At 41.7% G+C, this 12,636-nt stretch overlaps 1 protein-coding gene across 3 annotated transcripts; it reads left to right on the top strand.

Moving 5' to 3' along the window:
• Positions 1-570: 570 nt before the first annotated feature.
• On the top strand, positions 571-12,636 carry ddx46 (DEAD (Asp-Glu-Ala-Asp) box polypeptide 46). Of its 3 annotated transcripts, XM_010769047.1 has the most exons (14): positions 2,719-2,800; positions 2,973-3,022; positions 4,290-4,390; positions 4,661-4,743; positions 5,545-5,709; positions 5,893-6,055; positions 7,594-7,787; positions 7,889-8,026; positions 8,151-8,300; positions 8,536-8,763; positions 10,831-11,049; positions 11,793-11,937; positions 12,123-12,196; positions 12,328-12,636. In XM_010769047.1, the coding sequence occupies exons 4-14, from the start codon at positions 4,717-4,719 to the stop codon at positions 12,373-12,375; spliced, it is 1,551 nt and encodes a 516-aa protein (XP_010767349.1). In that variant the 5' UTR covers positions 2,719-2,800; positions 2,973-3,022; positions 4,290-4,390; positions 4,661-4,716; the 3' UTR covers positions 12,376-12,636. The 3 variants fall into 3 exon arrangements, with proteins under 3 accessions (XP_010767348.1, XP_010767349.1, XP_010767350.1); XM_010769046.1 differs by lacking the exons at positions 2,973-3,022; positions 4,290-4,390 and adding an exon at positions 571-695; XM_010769048.1 differs by lacking the exon at positions 2,973-3,022.

Raw genomic sequence — 12,636 nt, forward strand, 5'->3', positions numbered from 1 at the left:
TTTGGAAGTGAAGCTTCACTCTCGCCGGTATGTCCTCCTGTTCCTCGCTCATGTTTTACCGGGTGTTTTGATGGTCTGCAAACTTAGCGGCGGGGCTGCTGGATTGATAACGATATGATTGGTGGTTTGCTGTGCATGCAGAGCCTGTGTTAAGACTCAGAGTACTGACATGAGAGCAAGTTTCTTTTTGTAGCAAGAGCAAAATAATTGTTCTGCTGTTGCGTTTTTACCAACTTAATATCCGCACGTCCTAAAAAAAACAAACACTTAATACAATAACATTCTCAACATCGCACATCCCTGCGATGTGAATAATGCGCATATTGCGGTTATCGCGCCATGACACGTATATCGTTCAGCTCTAATCGAGGACCCATTTCCACTTTGTAATAATAAGCAATCTGGCGGTTTAGTCTCATAAATGAAAGTCACTTATATAGTATTGCATGCATACATAGTTTCTGTAATGAAAATATTGAACCCGTTGTATGCATGAATGTATTGGTATTGCCAGGTTATTGCCAAGACATCTTCTTTATCCCGTTTTGTTTATTTATTTCCCCCTGAGCTGTCGTCCATGAACTCCGACCAAGAGAGTTGGCTCTGTCAGATCGCCAAAGGAGTGTAAAGAAGTTCTCCAAACAGCTGGGACTCCGGGTGGTGGTGGTGTTATGGAGGCCACAGGCATCAGTGAACCAGGTAACACCCACGCTAAATGTTTTCTGTTAATGTTACTTCCCCACGAGGCTTTAATCAGCTTACAGTTAAAGAGCGCCTGTGACAGCATCCCAACAACTGTTGTGCTATGAATAATTGGGCTACTAGTAATCTCGAACGTCAGTTTAAAAAATAAGGTGCGATACCGTTCCCGATAAATAAGTCAATAATTTTCGAACATCGCGGGAAAATTCCGTTCGACTCATTTTGAAGTTTTGGGGGAAGCCGAAAGGACGTCCAATGCGGGAACGCTTCACCTGTGCGGCGAGAGGAGCCAAACAGGGACAAAGTGTGTTGTCATGCGTAAGAAATGCTGAATTACTGAGTCTTAGGCACGTTAATAACGTTTTAATGAAGTTGACTACAGTATATTTCATATTTGTCAGTGCTTTCATGTCAATTCGGCGAACATAACATAAATGATCGTGTGAAGATTGATGATTAAAGTTCAGGAATAAAAAATCGGTAAGTGAGAGCTGCTGAATTTCTTCCCGTCGGATGTGATATAAAAACAAATCGATTATTTTTGTAGTTGTAAACTCAAGTGGATGAAACTACATTTATTAGTGCTTTCATGTCAATTCATATGAAACATTAAATGATCTTGAGGATGATGATTTAAAATCGTTTGTTTGAGCCGGTATGCATTTCCTGATGAGAAAACAAACAGATGCTTTTTGTAGTTGTAGTACACCAACGTGGATTAAACATGTTTTTTTTACCCCAATGTTGGGGAAATTAATGGATAAAATGCACGGATTATTATTATTATTATTATTCCTATTCCCACTCCGATCGGGACACTAGGTCCACCGTTTCCCCGCAGCGAGGCTCCCCCCGTTGACAGTTTACGTGGGCTGGGCTGGGTGCAGTGGCGGACTGGCCATCGGGACGAATCCCGATGGGCCGGTACCGAAGTGGGCCGGTCGGATAAGTCACTAGCACATCCCCCACTCCCCCCGTTGACAATTTACTAGCGGTACCGAAGTGGGCCGGTCGAGAGTCCCGGGCTGATTTTTAGTCTCAGTCCACCACTGGCTACATGACTGTATGATCGCCCATATTGACGCACCTAATTCCTAAACTTCTAACAGATACAACATAAACCGATCCTTCAGCCTCATATGAGCTCTCAGACACGTTCAAAATTAAACTGTCATCGCTGTCATCGCTTGCTGCTGTGTGCCCCATCGTGCGTTTACATCAGGTTTACATGCAGATGCTGGGGTCCTGAACGGTGCAGCTGGAGCGCTGTGCCCGCATTGACGTCACACATAATTTGGCGGGACTTGAAGAATCCCCGAGAAGATCCAGAAAATGGTCAACATTGAAGGGCAGATTAATGGTTATCAAAGTACAAATATCCAAAATCAGTTCAGTAACGGTTTTCAAGGGGACAATATTTACTCAAATTGATGGGTTTGGATGATGGGGGAAAACTTGTGTCACAGGCTCTTTAACTCAAGTCAATCTATCAGAACAGTAAAGTCAAGCTAAATGTAATTGTCAGGGTGCAATGCAATCTTTGATGAAATAAAATGGCTTTATGCCTACATTTACACTACATGATTTTAGCCATGATTTTCTTCTGGCCAACAGTTTTTGGAGCAGGTTAAATATGGTGATTGGTCTGCAAGTCCAAATCCTGTACTCTGAAATTTGTTTTGACGGGCAATGATGACAGTAACAACCGAGAGCCAATGAGAGCATAGCATATGGGTTAAAGGAGACTTATTTCTCTATTTCCTTTCAACACTCTGCAGAACAGTTACTCCTTAGCTTCCCCCATATTCCCAAACATGTTCTCCTCCATATTCCTTCATTTCTTCTTTCTTTTTATTGCTGCAAATCAGCATTTAAAACTATTTTGTTGACTTCATTCTACTAGTATCTTTAGATGATCTTAAACGCCAGTGACTGGATAACTTTGTTAGTTAGTTATTCGATTGTTATTTTGTTAATTTGAGCGTTACACTAATACTTTAATTTGTTGTCGGTTTCCAGATTGCTGAGCTGAAGAGAGGAGCGGAGATCATCGTGTGCACACCGGGAAGAATGATTGACATGTTGGGGGCCAACAGCGGTGAGTTCATTCCCCCTCGACCCTCCCTTCTTTATTCTTGTAGGATGTCACTGTGAGCCTTTTGTTAATTACCTTGCATGCAATTAAATGTAACAATTGATAAAGTACATACTTGCCCAAGTCAGTAACACTTACTAAACTGTTGACATTATTTGACCACCCTTGGGATCAGTCATACCTACCAGACAGTGATGTGTTTCCTGAAGATCAGGGCAAGTACAGGTAGGTGGACCTGGCGCTGTCTCCGTGGTTCCTCAACTCCAAGCCAGAGACCATCAAAATGTTTGATAAGTGTATTGTACATTGGTTTATCAGGATGTGTATTTATTAGGGCTGTCAATAGATCCATTTGTGACTCAAATGTATAACTATTAATCGCATAAATCCGTAGTTGCTTGAGGGGAAGACTTTTACCAGCGGGTAAACTATTGTGTGGCCATAACAGGTTATTTAAAATAATTTCACAGTGCCTACTATTTACGATCCAACTGACTGACATTTTGCGCTGCGTGATTTCAGAGTATTGCATTGGTTAATTCACTATTTTAATTATTCTCTTTTGGCCAAAAATCAGAGCCACAAAGACTGCTCCTGCTTGAAGGGCAGCAGTTTACAATACCATCCGTATATCAACTTAATTCATACAAATGTGCATTCATTCGCAATGGTTTTTGATCCAATTATTCCTATTAATTTATCCAAAAAAAGAGCAAAACTGTTAAATTGACAGCCCTAGTACTTGTGTTATATTAGGAGTGGCCTTGATGCTCAAGCAGGGTTCTACAGAGTTGTTCTTTTGGTTCTTATACTGTGAATAAAAAAAATGCCTGTCAAAGTAACTACTACTAATAATTGTAATAAACAATATTAATTTCATTTTTAAAGAGTTTTGAGTCACTGCTATTATGATAATGTAAAATAAGTAAAAGGCAAGTACCGTAATTTTCGGACTATAAGGCGCACCTGAATATAAGCCGCAGCAGCGGCATACCACTCTCGGTTCCACTTTTACTTTTGCGCGCTACCTGTCTCACTGTTTTCCGGCCTCCAGCTTTTCCTGCTGGAACCCGCCGCTTAAAGGTGGGGGTCCGCGGACCGGCCATAGAGCCCATAGAGTTAAAGGTGTTGGCCGTTAGCTGTAAAAATCCATAGATTAGCCGCACCGTTATATAAGCCGCAGCGTCGAAAAATAGGGAAAAAGGCGCGGCTTATAGTCCGAAAATTATGGTACACCCATTAGGTTTTTTTAATGTTTTTATTTGAGCTCATGGAGCTTATTAGCCCATTAATAACACTGTGGAGCCCTGTGCAGCAGTAGGCCTTTGCATACAAATATAAAGAAATATTGGAAATGTGTTAAGAAAGCAGTTATTGTAAAACTTTAACTTTTTAATCGTGCATTTCTAAATATTTTCTGAGCCTTTTATTATGAAAAGGTTTTTGTTGTTTCCACACATGCGAGGTAATCTCTAATATGTTTCCCTTGTAGGTGAAAAGGCGATTGGTCAGATATTGCTTGGGGCTCCATCTCTTGTTTTGTATCTTGAGGCTGTTTTCTGACTTTTACAGGTCCCTCATGTCCCTGAGATGGTACGCAAGCCCAGAGAAAAACTATAAAAAAACATGTACAAATATAAATCAAATCCAACCCTGGCCATTTGAAACTAGTCCACAGAAGAATACGCTCAAGTTGTTATATCATGTGCCTTGTTTTCTTTGCCAAGTAGTCTTACAACGAAAACGTTTCTCTGTTTTGTAGATATGTTTAATCTGTATGAAAGCTTGAGTGGGGATGAGAATGAGGACTGGCTTTTCTTGAAGCTAACTGTTTTCCTTGTGCTCATCTCCTTCGGTGTGTAGGTCGAGTCACCAACCTGCGCAGATCTACATATGTGGTGTTGGATGAAGCAGACAGGATGTTTGACATGGGCTTTGAGCCACAGGTGGGTCTTTCCAAGATGTATTGTTCGTATATATACGGTTTCTCTTTCTATGCCTGGACCACAGCGCCTGACAGTTAGCACGGACAGGATTTTGTTTCTTGTTAATCGTGAATATCATCAAATGTGACTTGAAAAGCTTTATAATAATAATGCTCGAGAAAATAAAACCCCAGCCTTATTTTAAGATAAAAAAAACACAATGGTGCTCTAGGAGGAATTTCAGGTGATGACCGGGCGGGTGTTACCTTCGTTGGTTATCGGCTAATGGTTACACGACCCAGAAAACATTGTGACATCACAAATCAGAATCTGATCAGCTACAGGTTTTTATTTAAATGGATCGGGACAAATAGATATTTTTTCTCACTAAAAGGATGTGCATTCAACAAAAATATGTGGCCTATCTTTGACGCAATTAAATAATTTTTCCCTTAGCAAAACTCTAAGTCCACTATGTTATAATGTTATGCCAGTTTTATGCAGATTTTGGATCATTTTCAGGAGCATATTGTGAATCCTTATTTTTGGCCAGAACAATTGTGACATAACATTTTCATATTGTCCAATACCTAGTTTCACCTGGATGTGTAATTGCCCACATTCTCAAACAAGCACAAATTACAAAGTTAAAGAAGGTGAAAAATATTTTGGATAATAAAACTATAACAACATTGACTGTCATTTGTTACTTTGGATTTTGTGCTTCCCAGTAAAGCAGTGAAACAGGATAGAAAACAATGAGCTTAGGAACGAGTAGACGGCTTTCTCTAACCTTCAGGTGTATTCTGGTTCCTCTACCAGGTGATGCGTATTATAGACAACGTGCGTCCAGACCGTCAGACGGTCATGTTCTCCGCCACCTTCCCCAGAGCTATGGAGGCGCTGGCCCGTAGGATCCTGATCAAACCTCTGGAGGTCCAGGTGGGGGGCCGCAGTGTGGTCTGCTCTGATGTGGAACAACACGTGGTAAATCATCTTTCTCTCATTTAAAAAATGATTTATTTAAATTTATTTTTTCAGGTCTTTTAACAAACTTCATGATTTCACATTGGTTTGAGTTAGATTGCCCCCTTTGTTTAAATTCATATTGGCCACTCAATCCAAATCAGTCCTCATCTTTCTCTCTTTTCTCCTTTTGTGTTTCTGTAGCTGGTGATTGAGGAGGACAAGAAGTTCCTGAAGCTTCTTGAGATTCTGGGTCACTACCAGGAGAAGGGCTCGGTCATCATCTTTGTTGACAAACAGGAGCATGCAGACTCTCTGCTGAAAGACCTGATGAAAGCCTCGTACCCCTGCATGTCACTGCACGGAGGTAAGGGGGCCACTCGTTACAACTTTTTGATATTTGGATGTATTTACAATTTGGGTGTGTTTGAGTGGTGTCTTTGAAAGGTGTCTTTGAGTGGTGTCTTTGAGTGGTGTCTTTGAGTGGTGTCTTTGAGTGGTGTCTTTGAGTGGTGTCTTTGAGTGGTGTCTTTGAAAGGTGTCTTTGAAAGGTGTCTTTGAGTGGTGTCTTTGAGTGGTGTCTTTGAGTGGTGTCTTTGAGTGGTGTCTTTGAGTGGTGTCTTTGAGTGGTGTGTTTGAGTGGTGTCTTTGAAAGGTGTCTTTGAGTGGTGTCTTTGAAAGGTGTCTTTGAGTGGTGTCTTTGAGTGGTCCCAGAATCCCAGATATGTGTTAACTCTACAAAAATGTAAATGTATTTTCAACTACAAGAGCACTCAAAGAAGTACCGTACTTTTCGGACTATAAGCCGCGCCTTTTTTCCCATTTTTCGACGCTGCGGCTTATATAACGGTGCGGCTAATCTATGGATTTGTACAGCTCACGGCCACCACCTTTAACTCTATGGGCTCTATGGCCGGTCCGCGGACCCCCAACTTTAAGCGGCGGGTTCCAGCAGGAAAAGCTGGAGGCTGGAAAAGAGTGAGACAGGTAGCGCGCAAAAGTAAAAGTGGAACCGAGAGTGGTACGAGAGACAGAACGAGAGCAAGACAGACAGACATAACGAGAGCGAGACAGTTTGTCCCCGTACCACTGGTTGAAAACCACTGCTGTAGATCACTGCCGGTACGTGCGCTGGGAGCGCACCGTTTAAGTTTGAAAGTTGAAAAGTTTGTGTGTCTGAAACGCTATGTGATACAGTACAGTTTACACAGCACAGTACATGTTCTGTAGCTACTATTGCACTAAATGGTAACACTTGAATACGTTATGCAAATATGCAACTTGTTTGTTGAAATGTTAATAAATGGGAGCTTCCTCAAACAGCCATCTCTTTCCCGACAATCCCCTCTGTGCACGAACCCTTACATATGGTAATTAAACATTAAAACACCTGCGGCTTATAGTCCAGTGCGGCTTATATATGTACACATCATTCAATTTAGCTGCTGCGGCTTATATTCAGGTGCGCCTTATAGTCCGAAAATTACGGTACTGTGTGCTGAAGACTTTTCTTTTTGCTGGTGCTTTTAATTGAACTATTCACATCTTAAACTGCACTGTAACTTTTTTTCACGGATTTTTTCTTTTAATGTTTATTTTTATTATCTTTGCTTTTTAATGACTGTTTTTAAATGCCATTTTCTTAATGTCTTTAATCTTTGTAAAGCACTTTGAATTGCCTTGTGTTGAAAGGTGCTGTATAAATAAACTTGTATTGCCTGTGAAGGTATGTACACTACATACATTATTAAGTATAGTCTGCTGCCAGCTTAATATGGCCACTTTGTTCTTGTATTGCGTCTAAAACCTTCCTACAGCTGCAAAGGGAGTGGTCTGATTCCTGCCTTACCATAACTGAAGTCTAGTTTTTGTCTTTTATTGATTAACTTCCTGCTGTCTTGTTAGGAATTGACCAGTACGACAGAGACAGCGTCATCAGCGACTTTAAGAACGGAGCATGTCGTCTGATGGTGGCTACCTCTGTGGCTGCGCGAGGCCTGGACGTCAAGCAGCTGATCCTGGTGGTCAACTACAACTGTCCCAACCACTACGAGGACTACGTCCACAGGGCCGGACGCACAGGCCGCGCAGGCAACAAGGTCCGTTACTAAGGAATATGTTTTCAGGTGCATATTTAATAGCTTCAATCCTATGGAAGTTTATATCTTTTCTCATCTCTAAATCTTGTTCTTTCCTCAAGGGCTTCGCCTACACCTTCATCACAGATGACCAGGTTCGCTATGCGGGGGATATCATCAAAGCCCTGGAGCTGTCCGGCTCTCCTGTCCCGCCTGAACTGGAGCAGCTTTGGTCCTCCTTCAGAGACCAACAGAAAGCGGTAAGATGAGAGAAAGGGGGATCTTAAAGTTTAAGAGTGTGTGTGTGGTGTCTCTATTAGTCTGTCAAAACTAAATCTTCATTATTTCCTTATTCCCCTCTCCCCCCCCCCTTCTTCCTTCCAGGAGGGTAAGACCATTAAGAGCAGCAGCGGCTTCTCAGGAAAAGGCTTCAAGTTTGATGAAACAGAACACGCCTTAGCTAATGAGAGAAAGAAGCTTCAGAAAGCTGCTCTCGGACTGCAGGACTCTGATGACGAGGATGGAGCCCTGGATGTGAGTAGTGTTTACATTTCATTGTTAAATACATTACTTTAAATGTTTGTAAAACTGGCAACATGCTCATTGCAAAAAATGCAGCACTCCACTGTTTCTCTGCATCATCTAAAATAACATTTTTGGCATATCAAGTGTACCACCCAGCAAGTGAAAATTACAAAATCCTATGGATTATTAATTGAATCGTTCCGACCCATCTCAATGTATCTCCCCTGCTTTTTCCCCTCCTCAGATTGAAGAGCAGATCGAGAGCATGTTCAACTCCAAGAAGCGGGTGAAGGACCTGTCGGCTCCCGGGGCGACCTCCGGCTCTGCAGGATCAACGTCCTCCACATCGTCCGTCTCCGGGGGGCTGCCAGGCCTCGGCCCGACGTCTGCTGGAAACATCCAGAAACTGGAGATGGCCAAGAGGCTGGCGCTGAAGATCAATGCTCAGAAGAACCTGGGCGCCGAGGCTCAGGTACGTCGAATGCCAGAGGAGACATGGAGAGGATTTTCTATCTCTAAATGTTCTGTCAATCCTCACCTATTATACTTGGTGATACAGTTGTGTTTCAGTCGCATTGTTGGCCTTTTGGAAGACGGGCACCAACATTTCAAATGTTCTGAATAGCAAAAAATGCTCACTGATGGACATGAGCCAAAAATGTGAATCATCAAATAATTTATTTATATATATACAGTGGGGCAAAAAAGTATTTAGTCAGCCACCAATTGTGCAAGTTCTCCCACTTAAAAAGATGAGAGAGGCCTGTAATTTTCATCCTAGGTACACTTCAACTATGAGAGACAGAATGGGGGGAAAGAATCCAGGAAATCACACCTGTCCACAACCTCAAACAGTCACACTCCAAACTCCACTATGGCCAAGACCAAAGAGCTGTCAAAGGACACCAGAAACAAAATGGTAGACCTGCACCAGGCTGGGAAGACTGAATCTGCAATAGGTAAGCAGCTTGGTGTGAAGAAATCAACTGTGGGAGCAATTATTAGAAAATGGAAGACATACAAGACCACTGATAATCTCCCTCGATCTGGGGCTCCACGCAAGATCTCACCCCGTGGGGTCAAAATGATCACAAGAACGGTGAGCAAAAATCCCAGAACCACACGGGGGGACCTAGTCAATGACCTGCAGAGAGCTGGGACCAAAGTAACAAAGGCTACCATCAGTAACACACTACGCCGCCAGGGACTCAAATCCTGCAGTGCCAGCGTGTCCCCCTGCTTAAGCCAGTACATGTCCAGGCCCGTCTGAAGTTTGCTAGAGAGCATTTAGATGATCCAGAAGAGGATTGGGAGAATGTCATATGGTCAGATGAAACCAAAATAGAACTTTTTGGTAAAAACTCAACTAGACGTGTTTGAGGGAGAAAGAATGCTGAGTTGCATCCAAAGAACACCATACCTACTGTGAAACATGGGGGTGGAAACATCATGCTTTGGGGCTGTTTTTCTGCAAAGGGACCAGGACGACTGATCCGTGTAAAGGAAAGAATGAATGGGGCCATGTATCGTGAGATTTTGAGTGACAACCTCCTTCCATCAGCAAGGGCATTGAAGATGAAACGTGGCTGGGTCTTTCAGCATGACAATGATCCCAAACACACCGCCCGGGCAACGAAGGAGTGGCTTCGTAAGAAGCATTTCAAGGTCCTGGAGTGGCCTAGCCAGTCTCCAGATCTCAACCCCATAGAAAGTCTTTGGAGGGAGTTGAAAGTCCGTGTTGCCCAGCGACAGCCCCAAAACATCACTGCTCTAGAGGAGATCTGCATGGAGGAATGGGCCAAAATACCAGCAACAGTGTGTGAAAACCTTGTGAAGACTTACAGAAAACGTTTGACCTCTGTCATTGCCAACAAAGGGTACATAACTAAGTATTGAGATGAACTTTTGTTATTGACCAAATACTTATTTTCCACCATAGTTTGCAAATCAATTCTTTAAAAATCAGACAATGTGATTTTCTGGATATTATTTTTTTTCTCATTTTGTCTCTCATAGTTGAGGTATACCTAGGATGAAAATTACAGGCATCTCATCTTTTTAAGTGGGAGAACTTGCACAATTGGTGGCTGACTAAATACTTTTTTGCCCCACTGTGTATATATATATATATATTTTCATATTGCAGTAAAATGTTAAAGTCGCACAATTTGCAATACAAAAAAACAATTACATTTGAAAAGTCCTGCTGTAATAAGAAAGTGTCAACTTTTATTTTTAACATGGAAGTGTGGGATTACAAACACTTATTTGGCATTATAAATGTGTGTATTACTAAACTACAACTGCACTGTAATTATATTTCTTATCACCATATATTACAAAGATTATTTGTATACTGTTCTGCTCTCTGGTTGTGGGACGAGGTAGCCCTAAGGTTTATGTCTATTCCTCTTAAACTGAAAACTCTCCATCTAATATTTGTTTCTTTCTGTATTCTCTGTTCTTCAAGTTGTATTATGTTATGCCAATATGAATTATGTACCCTATAAAGCCAAACTGCTTTTCTCTCCTTGTACAGGACGTGATGCAGCAGGCCACCAACGCCATCCTGCGGGGGGGCACCATCATGACGCCCTCGGTGTCGGCAAAGACCATCGCAGAGCAGCTGGCGGAGAAGATCAATGCCAAGCTGAACTACACCCCCGTGGAGAAGCTGGAGGAGGAGCGGCAGGCGGCTGAACAGGCCGAGACCGTCAAGAGATACGAAGAGGAGCTGGAGATCAATGACTTCCCTCAGGTAGGCAGCACACAACAAAGAACTAAAACATTCAGCAGATGCCTAGCTTATCCTGGATCTGTTTTATTTCTCACATGCCACAGTAGGTTTTAACTATACTACGGGATGAGGTTCAGGAAGTTTAGATGGCTGTAGTTTCCCTTGGTCACAGTGAACCTCGTCTTGTCGGTGCCTAGAAGCAGCGCATAAGAAATTAAAATATAAACTCTGGAAGCAGTTTTCTTTGAAAGTCACATGACTTCATCAAATATTTATCACAGGCGTTTTTTAAAACATGTTTCAAATCTTACATTTTTCCGAATGGCATTAAATGTTTACCATTTTGAAATACATGTAAAGGCTTTGGAGAGAGTATTATTTATTTAGTTCTCTGCTTCATTGGGATGTGTGATCCAATCTTCTTTTCCCAGTTTAGCAATGCTCACTTTATACCACAACGTTACCAGTCAAATATGTCCTCTCACTTGAGGACAAATCCAAACTGTGTCAACTTTGTCAGAAAATGTTGTGTTTTGTGATGGACCACATTGCTCAACATAAAAACAGGTGGCCATTTTCTTTTATTTCAGGGCCTTTTTTGATGTTAAGACGTGTTTTGGTAGCAATCATGTCCAAATTCGAAATTGTATTTTTAATTCTGAGAAATGTGTATTCTGTTTTCTACTTTAATGGAAGCTGTTGCAAATAAGGACAGAATCTAGCTAAAAATCTTTTTAAATGTTTCTCGTTCTGATCTACCGCAGACGGCCAGGTGGAAGGTGACGTCTAAGGAAGCTCTGCAGAGGATCGGTGAATACTCTGAGGCCGCCATCACCATCAGAGGAACATATTTCCCTCCAGGAAAAGAGCCCAAGGAGGGAGAACGCAAGATCTACCTGGCTATTGAAAGTATGTGTCAGGGGAATCAGTTTCAAGTGTTCAATGCGTTCTTTAAGAACATTACTTTCATAATGACGTTCCTAATCTTTCTCTAAGCATCCATTGAGCTACGTCTGGGCTCTGTATTCACTCCTGTTTTATTGTGTATAATACATCTTTATTTACTGTTTAATAAAGAAGCGTTTGTTTTATAGGTGCAAATGAAATGGCCGTGCAGAAAGCCAAAACAGAGATCACGCGGTTGATCAAGGAGGAGCTCATCAGATTAGTAAGTATCCTTTTCTTCTTATAGGAATCAATAACATCAGATTTTTGGAGCTTGAAAAATAAAACGGGGCATGTTGTAATTGATTAAATATCTATAAAAGATGTTAATAATTTTTTTTTTCTTCTTTCCAGCAAAATTCTTACCAGCCGACGAGCAAAGGCCGCTACAAAGTGTTGTAGAGAAGAATCAAAGGCTCATGGAAGGAGTTTCCGTCTCTCAACAATCCCCTGCCATCTCACCGTGTTTAAAACTATTTGAGTCTATATTTTTAATAACATTCCCTTGAAATACCTAAGTTTGCTGTATGGTTTTGTTTTTATTATGCATAATTATTCCCTCAGTTTCCTCTGTGCTTCACCTGACTTTCCTGTGATTTTATACCTACAGACCAGAAATGACCTCCAGTGTCATTGTACCATCACAATCCCAAATATGTATTT

Source organism: Notothenia coriiceps, unplaced genomic scaffold, assembly GCF_000735185.1.
Source record: "Notothenia coriiceps isolate Sejong01 unplaced genomic scaffold, NC01 NC01_scaffold00006329, whole genome shotgun sequence".
Lineage (NCBI taxonomy): Eukaryota > Metazoa > Chordata > Actinopteri > Perciformes > Nototheniidae > Notothenia > Notothenia coriiceps.